The 12,695-nt window shown below is 39.6% G+C and overlaps 2 protein-coding genes across 3 annotated transcripts; one reads left to right on the top strand and one right to left on the bottom strand.

The window, feature by feature from the left end:
* Positions 1 to 522: 522 nt before the first annotated feature.
* On the top strand, positions 523 to 9,348 carry eif3d (eukaryotic translation initiation factor 3, subunit D). 2 transcript variants are annotated; one of them, XM_065964651.1, is made up of 16 exons: positions 523 to 647; positions 2,451 to 2,576; positions 2,880 to 2,925; positions 3,131 to 3,267; positions 3,365 to 3,450; positions 3,599 to 3,671; positions 4,081 to 4,196; positions 4,284 to 4,416; positions 4,506 to 4,653; positions 6,008 to 6,138; positions 6,308 to 6,393; positions 6,709 to 6,838; positions 7,085 to 7,227; positions 7,355 to 7,547; positions 7,668 to 7,761; positions 9,231 to 9,348. In XM_065964651.1, exons 2-16 carry the CDS (start codon positions 2,454 to 2,456, stop codon positions 9,242 to 9,244), a joined length of 1,653 nt encoding a protein of 550 aa, XP_065820723.1. In that variant the 5' UTR covers positions 523 to 647; positions 2,451 to 2,453; the 3' UTR covers positions 9,245 to 9,348. The 2 variants fall into 2 exon arrangements, with proteins under 2 accessions (XP_065820723.1, XP_020508353.1); XM_020652697.3 differs by having other exon boundaries at positions 4,075 to 4,196.
* Positions 9,349 to 9,380: 32 nt separating this feature from the next.
* Positions 9,381 to 11,996, bottom strand: sult3st1 (sulfotransferase family 3, cytosolic sulfotransferase 1). The gene is made up of 6 exons (XM_020652699.3): positions 11,739 to 11,996; positions 11,435 to 11,640; positions 10,826 to 10,952; positions 10,163 to 10,257; positions 9,886 to 10,060; positions 9,381 to 9,658 (listed from the first exon to the last, which is right to left on the bottom strand). The coding sequence occupies exons 1-6, from the start codon at positions 11,878 to 11,880 to the stop codon at positions 9,549 to 9,551; spliced, it is 855 nt and encodes a 284-aa protein (XP_020508355.2). The 5' UTR covers positions 11,881 to 11,996; the 3' UTR covers positions 9,381 to 9,548.
* Positions 11,997 to 12,695: the final 699 nt, after the last annotated feature.

Here is a 12,695-nt window from a genome sequence, read left to right as displayed (position 1 = left end):
TTTATTTTATATTTCTGCAATATTTTACATTTCATACTGTGCAATATTTATTTTATACTTCTGCAATATTTTACATTTCATACTGTGCAATATTTATTTTATATTTCTGCAATATTTTACATTTCATACTGTGCAATATTTATTTTATATTTCTGCAATAATTTTACATTTCATACTGTGCAATATCTATTTTATATTTCTGCAATATTTTACATTTCATACTGTGCAATATTTATTTTATATTTCTGCAATAATTTTACATTTCATACTGTGCAATATTTATTTTATATTTCTGCACTATCTATTTATATTTTGCTATGCTACTACCTGTAAATAACTCCTACCATACATTGCCCATCTTACCTTCTTTTCTTGTTTTTAGCTGTGGATGCTTGTATGTGTGTGCACTTTAAGGTGAAGCCAAATAATTTCGTTGTACAATTGACAATAAAGGCATTCTATTCTATTCTAACCATCGGTGCACTGCAGGTTCAGCTTTACGACAGTGTCACTCGTTGTACGGCAAGAACCACTGTCCACTTTGCGGCAGCGTCATACTTCCTTTCACACCGGCGCTCTGTGGGAGCTTTACACCGTGAGAGGACCAGTTGGACTAAAAGGTTCGATAGTGTGTCAAATCTTTCACGGTAAGAAAACCCTAAACCATGTGCCGACTTAGGAAAAGATGTTCTTTTCAGTCGTGTTTGAAAAATAAATCTTAGCGTGTCGTGTTTACGTGAATGTAGCATTCCACCCAGTTAGCTTAGCATCTCCGACGCGGCCACCTGGCAAAATGGGTTAGCATTAGCATTAGTTAGCTCACCGGGTCAGAGCTGAAAAGAGCCCACGGCCTTTACTGTTATCTGATGGAAAACTAAACTCTACCTCTTTGTAAACACAGGAGCGGGAAAGTTCATCCAAATACGTCTTTATTTAAAAGGTTTAATCTATTTTCTTGTGTTTACATGAGACGCTGTAGTGAAATAAAGATAACATTGCTGTGCAGGATGTCAGCTGGTACCACCGAGCAGAGAAAATGCTAACAAAACTAAAAATGCATGAATATTACTACTTATATTGTATTTAAAATGTATTGTTTTGGTATTCTAGTGTCACCAGAAAGGCTTACAGAAGCATTAGAGGCCGAAAGACTCGTGAATATAGATCATTAATGGCCTTTAATGTATTTAATAAAGTAAAACATCATCCATTCAATCTTCTTCTATTAAAGACACAGATTCAGATTCCTGCACCCCTTCCTAAAGAAATACAGTGTCAGATGAACACAGTTCACTTTTGCATCCGTTAAATCTATTTATTTATCTATCTATTTATTATTTATTTATTTATCTATTTATTTTTATTTTATTTATTTATCTATTTATTTTTATTTTATTTATTTATCTATTTATTATTTATTTATTTATCTATTTATTTTTATTTTATTTATTTATCTATCTATCTATTTTATTTATTTATTTATTTATTTATTTATCTATCTATCTATCTATTTTATTTATTTTATTTATTTGTTAGGGACAGTGCATATTAATGAACAATAATAATTACAGCTGTAAAAATGACAGATTATAGCAGAAGTGCTAGTTTCCATCTGTTGTCCCGAGGCAGGTAACAGAGGAAGATAAATTACAAATAAAATACAAATACAAAGGCACAAGTGACACAAGACAATAATAGAGGTTAAAGGTTAAAAGTGGTCACAGACTTGGTTTTCTTCTATCCCAGTGTTTCCCCTACCATTATATTGGGGGAAGATTTATTTTTGTGTTATTTTTGTGGAAATCAGGGAAAGAAGTCATTTTGTGTTGTCGTGTCGGCTTGTCCCCCCCCCACACACACACACACACACACACACACACACTGTAAACCTAGTGGATATATATAAAAATGTGTATTGATACTTAAGTTACTCACTGCGAATGATAGACAGTAATGAGAGCCAGTGCTTTACTTATTGTTAGTACAGCTATAAACTGATCAGTTCATAAACAGAAGGGGAAGGTATAAAGTATTAAAGTAAATTATTGCAATCTGATGCTATTTGATTTATTTACAAAAATAAGGTCGTTTGTCAGTTCTACCACGCTGTAGTTTTTTTGTAATTCTGTAATTTCATGATTATCAGTTTAAATGACAATAAACATCGCTAGGTTTTAGCTTGTGAAATAATAATGGTGATAAGAAGTAGAATTAGCAGGTTGCAGTTCTACATTTGAAAAGTAGATTTCTTGTTGTATGTTTGTTGGTCGATGATGACTAGCCCACTGCGCAAGCTGATCAGTGCATATTTGTGGTGCATTGCTGGAGAAATCAGTGCTGCTTATTGGCTGAGACCCTGTGTGTGTGATGTTTATGTTCTTGTTGTCTGTTGTTACTTTTTATGTATTACTGAAGTCTCCCTCTCTCTGTCCTTCTCTTTATGACTCCAGGTCATGGCTAAGTTTAACGCCCCTGTGATCCAGGACAACCCGTCCGGATGGGGTCCATGTGCGGTCCCAGAGAAGTTCAAAGACATGCCGTACCAGCCGTTCAGCAAAGGAGACCGCCTGGGAAAGGTCTGATATCTTTCATTATGTTTTCATGAAGTCACTGACAGAATGCCTTCAGCTTTTTTTAGTCAAGTTTCTTTCATTTGATAAGAAAGATGAAATTAACATTGATTGAATGAGCGCATGATGATTGAAATATATGATAACGATACACTAATTCCAAAGACATATTCAAAAAATAAATGAAAACACAATAAGGTAAAAATGAGTTCAGCCCTGGTTTGCTTTAAGCAGCTCTAATGGTTTGTGGTGAAAGATGTAACATCTGATATACAATTTTATTTCACTTGTTTGTTTTTTCTCTGACAGGTCGCTGACTGGACCGGAGCCACTTATCAGGACAAGAGATACACAAGTGAGTGAGACGGATATCATATTTAAGCCTCCGATTAAAATATAGTGGCATGTATTTCATCTGAAATGTCTCACTCGGGGATACCTGAGGATGTGTTTTATAATCTTATGTAAATACTATACGGAAAAGGATATTTCAATACAGCGTGATTTAATTTAAATCTGAAGTACAAGTCCTAAGTTCACATCCTGTATTTTACCTGCAGATAAGTACTCATCTCAGTTCGGAGGAGGAAGTCAGTATGCTTACTTCCACGAGGAGGACGAGACGAGCTTCCAGCTGGTGGACACGGCCAAGACACAGAAGACGGCCTACCAGAGGAACCGCATGAGGTTTGCTCAGGTGAGAATTTTATTTTTTAACGTGAGTCTTTAAGTTTCAGTTGGTTGTAGTCAGATTGAACTCGTCCTTTAACATGACGCTGTGTGTTTAAAAACAGAGGAATCTGCGCCGGGACAAAGACCGCAGAAACATGACCCAGTTCAACATGCAGACGCTCCCCAAGAGCGCCAAGCAGAAAGAGAGGTGAGGCTTTCACAGCAAATGTTCCTCAGTGTTTCCTCTAAACAAGAGAAGAACCAAGAGCCCGACAGGAGGTGGCGTCTGTACACTTTGTGTTTAAAGTCTGAGCATGTTGGAGACTTCAGCTTAACGTGTGGTTTTGTCTCCTCAGAGACCGAATGCGGCTGCAGAAGAAGTTTCAGAAGCAGTTTGGAGTGCGTCAGAAGTGGGACCAGAAATCTCAGGTAAAGTGGTCGGCTTCTTTTTTGTGACATATAATGGAAAGATGAATACCTTTGTCTTTCCCCGACCACCAAGGCATTCAAAAACATTAGATTGTGGGGAAATATAATAAGCATTTTCTCTTGTGTTACATTTATTGAAGAATATGACCGGCAGATCAATCTGTAATTAAAAAAAAAACTTTTATAGAATATTCCTCGAATCTTAAAAGCTTCACAAATGGAGAGAAATAGAAGAAACTAATTATTTACACTCTACAGGGTTGATTTATTCATTTTCAGGACAGAAAGCCTTTAAAATACCATTAAGAACACCTGTCAAAATGCCTTGTTGTTTGGTCAGACACATGAGTAGAGATGGCAAGGGGTGAAAGATGATGATGACAATAACTCGGTGATGTTTAAGGCGCAGCTGAAGCCCAGAGACTCATCAGTGGAGGTTAGAAGCGACTGGGAGGTGAAGGAGGAGATGGACTTCCCCCGACTGATGAAGATGAGATACATGGAGGTGGCCGACCCCGATGACATGTGAGTGAACCCGTCGGCCGTGAAGTCATTAAACCCGTCTCCGTGAGGGATACGATGATGATCATGAGTGTGTTGTCCCTCCTGCAGAGAGTGCTGCGGCGCTCTGGAGTACTACGACAAGGCCTTCGACCGAGTCACCACCCGCAACGAGAAGCAACTGAAGAGCATCAAGAGGATCTTCCACACCGTCACCACCACCGACGACCCCGTCATCCGCAAGGTTTGCTAACGAGCTGCGCCAGTTAACACAACGATTACATCAAAAATTCATCTCTTTTAAACAGCAGCTGTGTGATTGTCCTTTCACAGCTGGCTAAGACTCAGGGCAACGTGTTTGCCACTGACGCCATCCTGGCCACCCTGATGTGCTGCACGCGCTCAGTCAACTCCTGGGACATCATCGTGCAGAGAGTCGGAAACAAGCTGTTCTTCGACAAGAGGGACAACTCTGACTTTGGTGAGACTTTGAAAAGTTCACTGTAAGGACTTCAACTGTCAAGAGATTTGTCTCTGTCCAGTAGAAGTCAACAGTCTGACATTCTGTTCATCGGCACCTGTAGATAGTTTGAGTTCTGGCTGTGAGAAGATATTTTAAAGGTCCCATATTGTCCTCCTTTTTCAACCAGTTTAAATAAGTCTCAGAGCTCCTCAAAACATGGCTGTTAAGTTTATTGCTATAAATCCACTCTGATCCTGTATTTGATCATGCCTATAAATCCCTGTTTCAGCCCTGCTCAAAACAGGCTGTTTCTGTGTTTGTAGCTTTAAATGCAAATGTGCTGTGTATGACTACGCCCCCTCTCTGGAAGGGGATGTGGCCTAGGCTTTCTCGCTCCATGCCCTATTGTTTACAGTGAGGAGGCAGACTCAGAGGGCAGAACAAACACCTAGCTGTGGGAGTGTCTCCCACCTGGGGGAGGGGTTACTGCCCTTTGTGATGTCACTAAGGGAAAATCTCCAAACAGCCTGTTTGAGCACACATTTTCTGAAAAGTGGAGCAGGCAGAAGATGGAGAGGATGGACTTTTCTGAACATTGGGGGAACTAGAGACACATATTAATGTTAGAAAAACATTGTAAAGTGTATTTTGAATAATAAGTGAACTTTAAATGACATCTGTAACACTGCTATATCACAGAGAATGATACAGCTCAGGAAAAACTATCAAGAGACCACCTCCACTCTGCTTTTCTTTTACTATGTATAGGTTTAAGTGTTGAGTTTTGAAATGATACACATCACTACTCACAACTTGCAAGTACACTCACTTTTTTTTTTAGGTTTTTATTTGACGAGAACAACTTCAGGTTACGACAAAACAAAGATGCAGTCTTTTTCTGACCACAAACAAGCAGAATACTAATGTTTGATCCTATGAAGATTTCAGACATCAGGGTTTAGTTAAATTAAATAAAAAAGTGGTTAAAAATGTAGGGATACCTCCAAAATGTTCCTTCAATCATTATCTCTACAATCAGTGATTGCTGAGTCACAGTTAATTGAATTCCAACACGGGTACACCTTGTTCTAGTTAATGACATACTGTTCTGATGATCACCTGATGAGCAGCCATCGAACAAAGCGGAGCTGCTTGAATCTCAGCGTGGCATAACATGACCAAAGAGCCATGTGAAAGGCTGCTGGTGCAGAGTGTGCCAAGACGCACGAGGACAGCTGTGATCAAAAATCCGGGTTATCCACCATTGGAACAGATTTCTTCTGACATCTTCATGTTTGTCCTCCCATTGTTTTGCTTGACACTGAACATCAGATACACGTTAACATCATGTGACTTTATCTTGTCGCTTCAGATCTGCTCACCGTGAGCGAGACGGCCAACGAGCCACCGCAGGATGAGGGCAACTCCTTCAACTCTCCTCGCAACCTGGCAATGGAGGCAACTTACATCAATCACAACTTCAGCCAGCAGTGTTTACGAATGGTGAGTGGGAAAATATTTATTCAATGCAAACTCCACTTTGCTGGCTGTTTCCATCTTTTTCCAGTCTTTTGGATGCAGATTGTCAACATGTGCTCCCTTCAAGAAGAGAGCTCAGTAATTCTTCCTAGATTTATTTTAAGGAGAACTTGTTCTCTTTTGTTTTTTTCAGGGCGGAGACCGCCACAAGTTTCCCAACCCAAACCCCTTTGTGGAGGAGGACATGGACAAGAGTGAGGTGGCATCAGTGGCCTACAGGTGAGACGGTGAACGGAGCTGCTGGGTTTAAAAACACCTCTTACAGAAAAAGAGTCCTGAAACTCTGAATGCATTCTGGATTGAGCGACCTCTGAAGTTTATCCAGATCGATGGTTAAAGCCTCTCCATGAGCTCAGAGGGTTAAACTGTCTCATAACCAGAGCGACGTCTGATCTTTGGTTATGAGACAGTTTAACCCTCTGAGCTCATTATGGAGGTTTAATAACTTTTATAGAGTCTTACATTAGCACTCTTTATTTTACTGGGTGTTATCACAGCGTCCTCTCAGCCTGACGTTTGGTTTTGTTTTTTTAGATATCGTCACTGGAAGCTCGGGGAGGACATCGATCTGATTGTCCGCTGTGAGCACGATGGCGTGATGACCGGCGCCAACGGAGAGGTTTCCTTCATCAACGTGAAGACTCTGAACGAGTGGGACTCCAGGGTGAGAGTGCAGGAGAAGCTGATTTGAAAGTGGTTCATCTTGTTGGTTTTTAATTATCTGCTTAACTGACCAAGGTCGGCAACTGAATCTGAAATAAGACCAAACGTGTGTCTTCATAATAAAGCTAAAATCAAGTTCTGGAAGTCTATACATAATATCTAGGACATTAAATCAGCATTACTCATTAAACCAAACTAATCATTGACATGCCAAACAACTAATCTGTCTTGTGTTTTTCCCTGTCAGCACTGTAACGGGGTGGACTGGCGTCAGAAGCTGGACTCTCAGAGAGGAGCCGTGCTCGCCACCGAGCTGAAGAACAACAGCTACAAACTGGCCCGCTGGACTTGCTGTGCCATGCTTGCTGGATCAGAGTACCTGAAACTGGGGTGAGGAACACAAACACACCGCACTAAACCTCTTCTCTCAGTCTCTGCAGAAGTCAAATACAACCTGAAGTGAGCAGTGTTTTTAAAAAGTTAGGACTGAGTGTAACTTGATCGCTGTGTCCTTCAGGTACGTCTCCCGTTATCACGCAAAGGACTCGGCTCGTCATGTCATCCTGGGCACCCAGCAGTTCAAACCCAACGAGTTCGCCAGCCAGATCAACCTGAGCATGGAGAACGCCTGGGGGATCCTGCGCTGTGTCATCGACATCTGCCGCAAGCTGGACGAGGGGAAGTACCTGATCCTGAAGGACCCCAACAAGGCGAGTCGACGAGATCCTGCTCCGCGCTGAGCTGGGAGGAGTCAGAAACCTTAACTGTTGAAAGGCAGTGGAGAATCTGACAGCTAATGTGATTGTTTTGTTTTTGTTTTCTCTAAACAGCAAGTGATCCGGGTGTACAGCCTGCCTGATGGAACCTTCAGCTCTGATGAAGAGGAGGAGGAAGAAGAAGACGAGGAGGACGAGGAGGAAGAAGGTGAGATTCATACAAGACACTTTATTTTCCCCTTGAGAAAATTTGAGTTGGACTCAAAGTGCTGCCAAACATTCAGCTGCTTCAGCTCGAATCAATGAATGAAAACAATAGAAAAACAAATACCAATACAAGACAACACAACATACGTATAGTGCTCATGATCTGCAAAAACACAGCATGAGAGATAAGAGAACAAAGGTAAGAGAATAGAAAAAAAGAACACCATGACGCTATTGCACAACCCACACAGCCTCACAAACATTATACAGAATTCTGATTGACGTGGGAACAAAAGTGTTTTTATAACGGTTCAGTTTACGTCGGGGTATCTGTATTGTCTGCCAGAAGGTAGAAGCTCATACTCGGATGTGAGGCGGGTCAGACAACACTCTGCCGGTCTGAGAACATGTTTGAGGAGACCAAAGATGCAGTCATTTTCTGACCACAAACAAACAGAATACGATTGTTTGATCCTATGAAGAGTTCAGACATCAGGGTTTTGTTAAATAAAATTAAAAAGTGGTTCAAATTGTCGAGATACCTCCAAAACGCTGGAGGCGTGCGTGCGTGCGTGCGTGCGTGCGTGCGTGCGTGCGCACATCGGGGCGAAACTCCGCCGTGCACGACACTGAGAGTAGAGGAGAATTGTAAACGTGCGACCAAGTGGAGACAGAAATGACATGCCGTCGTGTAAATTAGGTCTTTCTTCTATCTTTCTTAGATCTATGTTCAATCTGTAGACAGATAGAAAGATATACTTTTACTGCTTTGATCCCATAAATACAGTTATCAACCGCTTGTGGAAAAATATAAATAATGTGAGCAAGATGGTCCCTCAACTGGAAAGTAACTGTACATGTACGTGGGTTTTGTGTATAATGCTAATGGGGATCTAAAAAAAATACAAGAAAACAAACGGCTCATCACTGCATTCTCAGATACTGAATGAAACTCTTATCATGCAAAGAGGAAACTGTATATTAATCAGATCCAGAAAGGCCGTCGCTTTCACTTGACTTGAGGTCATTTAAGTTGAACTGAGGTGAAGTGGAAAACTATCCTGTGGATTAAAGAATCACACTTTGTTTCCACATCCTGGATACCGTGGTCTCTGGGCCATCAAGTATCTACCGGTACTTGATGTGTATGTAACTAGGGCTTTTCTTTTATGGTCAATGATGTTGGCAGTGAAGTGATCTTGGAGATGATTTCCTTAAACTTTAAACCATTTCTTTATGCGGTGATAATAAGTTAAACATTCCCGCTTCCTGTGATGTTTTAATCTTGTCTGAGAATAATCTTCTTTATTTTGTGTTAAAAAAGCAGGTTCGCTCAGGTCATATCTGGAGAATTTGAACAGAGAACACTTCCTGAATCACGCCATGTCATGACCAAAATGAATGATTTCCTTTGCTTACAGAGAGAACGTGTTTCTATATTAACTCTGTTTTGTTTCTTTTTCCTTCCAGATGAAGAGAATTAAAGTGTGGAGCTCCAGTGACCAGCAGCCATCACCCTCCATAAAGAAAATCTGTTTCATTTCTGACCTTTAATAAAGAGCACAGATTGGCCAACAGAGTTCATTCATGTTTTCTGCTCATTTTGTTTATTTCAGAAGTCCTAACATGAACCTAAATCATTTTAATGTTTCATTTAAAGATACAGTACGCACAGGTAGAGTAACTACTTTTAATACAAATTAAAATCAGACACAGTAATGATGGTTGTGATTCATTCTCAGCGGTAAGAAGAAGTGTAAAGATCTCCAGGTTTGTGTGTGCTCTTCATTATTCCCAGATAAACTTCAGAGACAGATCCCAGAGTCTCTCCTGAAGCAGGCGATCCACTCGGTCACTCTGAGCCGCTGTAAAGGTGTTCTTCCAGTCTCCTATCTTACCTGGATTTGAATAGAAATACAAATATGGATATATGTGGATGATATATTACAGTAATGTACAGTTAACTTCTGTGCATGTCCAAAGACTATTAATAACCTTTAAAACATCAGATCATATTAACCCTGCATGCTAAATGACCTGACATTTATGACACACTGAAATGACAGAATATTTTCTGTAAACAAACAAAAATGATTATGATCATGTGCAACACGTGCTCTGTCACCTTTTCTCATGAAGCCTCCTTTCTTCACCTTCGTTTCCGACAGAAAATCATAGTTTGCCTTGGAGTCTGTCTTCATCGTTTTGAATGCAGATTTTTCCACGACCTCATCAATGGCTGCCTCGCTCAGGTTTTTACCCAGGAAAGTGCAAATCTTTTTCACAGCCGTCTTCAGGTCCTAAAAAAACAACAAGAACTCACTTGAGGAAAATCATTTTTTTTATCAAGATTTATTTTCCAATCATTGAGCTCCTTTAAATGTAATGCACAAACATCTTACCAGGATCATATCCTCGTAGCGGAGGAACAGGATGTTGTATTGATTTCTCTTTGAGTGCCACTCTCTGGTGTGGTCAAACCAGGATGATCCTACAACTGAAACAATGTCATTAATTAATCTGATATTTCAAATTGTCCAGTAAAAATATATAAATCTTCATTTTCAATTTAAATACAGCCAGCATGGTGCACAGAAAGCTCAGATGAGTTTTGTAGTTCTCTGCTATGGACGATGAATCAATGGGCCAACCTTTATTACCTTTATATTTGTTACCTCTGTACAAATAGATCAATTCAGGTTCTGCAACCTTCAGAGGGCATTTGAAAACATTGCATCACAGGCTGTTAAGTAGATTAAAGATTAAGCCCTTGTACAAATGTAGTTGATGAACCCTGTTTTATGTGATGTAAGAGGGTCACTTTTACTTTTGTAAAAATAGAAACGGGGTAGACCAGAGACGGCAGCAGCCGCACAGAAGAGTTACCTAAACCGTATTTTGAAAAATATACATTGGTGTCGGTGCTTCAGCTCATAGAGTAGTTTGCATGACTGCTGATCAGTTTTTTTTAAAGAAGTTTAATTCTTTATACTTTCTGTTCTTGATTTTATACTGTTAAAACGTATCAGCACGTAACTCTAAAAAACAGACTATTAAAACCTCACCCTTGCCGTTCAAATAATCCTCTAAAAAATTTTCAAAGCGCTGCGAGGTGTCAAGTAATCGACTGCCAGCGCTGAAGTGAAAATAAGAGACGGCGATGTCCTTTGGATTCCGTATCACGTAGATAATCTGACAGTAAACAGAAAAAAACAATAATCCAAAAGGTCAAACCAACTCATGCATGTTTTCCTTTCAAGCCAATCTCGTAGTTATAGTTTCTTCATTCTTCAATTTTTTGTTCACGTACAAACTTACTTCAGAAATAATTAACTCTCAAATCATAATCTGAAATGATTTGTCAATTGATTCACAGATGAAATGCGACCCCTTTTTTTCTTAATCAAGTGGGGTTGTTTAAGCTTTGTTTTGCCAACAATGGTGATTACTCCAGATTTTTTAAATATCTGTTTTCCCCATTTTACAATAAAGTAACTAAATTGTCTTTGGAATTTGGTCAATTGGTTTTACTGGGAAAAAGTGATTAAGAAGATCTATTTCCATCCTCTGTTGGCACCCTATGGACAAAACTATTTACTGTTACACTATCACACTGTTTTCATTGAGGACTTTCCTTAAATATATACATTTTTATTTTCCTGGCAGTTCCTTACCTTCGCCTTCTTGTCAACCAGACCTGGAGGCAGGAGAGCCGGGGTGAGGTGGGAGGTGAAGAGACGTGGAGACGGTCGTAATGAGAAATCCTCTCCAAACTCAGAGAACTCGAGCCATGGCATCTGTGCCATGTTGTTTTTATACTCATTCAGACCTCCGTCCAACTCACAGATGGAAATGAGGATCTGCTGAGTCCATACGGTGCCTGAGGAGGGACAAAAGAAAATATGACACATCTTACCAGCTAAAACTGTTCCCAGTAAATGACTTAAAACTGTAAATACAAAGAAACTTTTTACTTACCTGACTTTGGATATGTAACCAGGAAGACATCACTATCTCGTATTTCAAATCTCTGCAGAGAATCGATGTGCTCTGCAGTTGTGTATCCAATGACAAAGTTATAGTTTTTATACCTTTGAAGTTTGTCAGAGATGTGCTCCATGTTTGCTCTGAATCGGACGCAGGATGAGAGGCTGATGTTTTTATATAAGAACACAGTTGATCAGAGAGCAGCAGCTGGACTCTGGACTTTTTTTAAGCAGAGGGGTTTTATCATTAGAAACTATAAAATACTAACTGCCATACCCACTGCTACTGCAGGTTTAATATATAACACTAAAAGTTGATGTTTAATTCTTAAAACTCTCCCAGGCCTCGTAACCAAAATGTGGAACAACAAAGATTATCTGATGTAAATATTTACCACAGTTTGCAGACATCTGACAGAGTTGCATTTCCTAATATTCACTACAGTTAAACAATAATTTAAATTAAAGTGCCCTCCTGTCCAGGTTTCTGTTATCCAATGCATGTTCAGATTGCTGGGCTTTTTTATTTAAGTTGGGCTGGAGACACCCGGTTGTCTTTTTTTCAGTCTTTTTGTTTTTCTTTAGATTAGTCCTTTTTCTCAGCTGGTTTTAGGGGGGAAAAGATCCATTCTTGCAAAAGAAGGAGTGTAGCCAGTTGACTTTCTAAATCATCCATTGTTTCTCAAGAATCATCAGCACTTAAGTGTCATCACTTGTTATAATGTAATGACAGCGATTGAATGAGAGGCATCAGTGGTAGGAGTGGGCTGCTGTCAGTGGGCTGTTGGCTAACAGTGTTAGTGAGCTGATTTGGCACTAATTATGTTTTTATAATCTTATATTATAACTGGGTCAAAACCGAACCTAACAACACAAAGGTCATCATTTTCACCAGAGCATTTTATAATTTAGTGAAATTATTAGTATTAGTTTAACATTTTGTTTTAAT

The sequence above is a fragment of the Labrus bergylta genome, chromosome 16 (assembly GCF_963930695.1).
Source record: "Labrus bergylta chromosome 16, fLabBer1.1, whole genome shotgun sequence".
Classification (NCBI taxonomy): domain Eukaryota; kingdom Metazoa; phylum Chordata; class Actinopteri; order Labriformes; family Labridae; genus Labrus; species Labrus bergylta.
This window is presented reverse-complemented; position numbering and strand designations above follow the sequence as displayed.

Excerpts from the sequence above, each read along its gene's own strand:
- eif3d (XM_020652697.3), top strand. The coding sequence starts at position 2,454 with ATGGCTAAGTTTAACGCCCCTGTGATCCAGGACAACCCGTCCGGATGG. Across the intron at positions 2,577-2,879 it reads AAGGAGACCGCCTGGGAAAG|GTCGCTGACTGGACCGGAGC; the intron begins GTCTGATATCTT and ends TTTCTCTGACAG. Across the intron at positions 6,394-6,708 it reads GTGGCATCAGTGGCCTACAG|ATATCGTCACTGGAAGCTCG; the intron begins GTGAGACGGTGA and ends TTGTTTTTTTAG.
- sult3st1 (XM_020652699.3), bottom strand. The coding sequence starts at position 11,880 with ATGGAGCACATCTCTGACAAACTTCAAAGGTATAAAAACTATAACTTT. Across the intron at positions 11,641-11,738 it reads GGTTACATATCCAAAGTCAG|GCACCGTATGGACTCAGCAG; the intron begins GTAAGTAAAAAG and ends GTCCCTCCTCAG. Across the intron at positions 10,953-11,434 it reads TGGTTGACAAGAAGGCGAAG|ATTATCTACGTGATACGGAA; the intron begins GTAAGGAACTGC and ends GTTTACTGTCAG.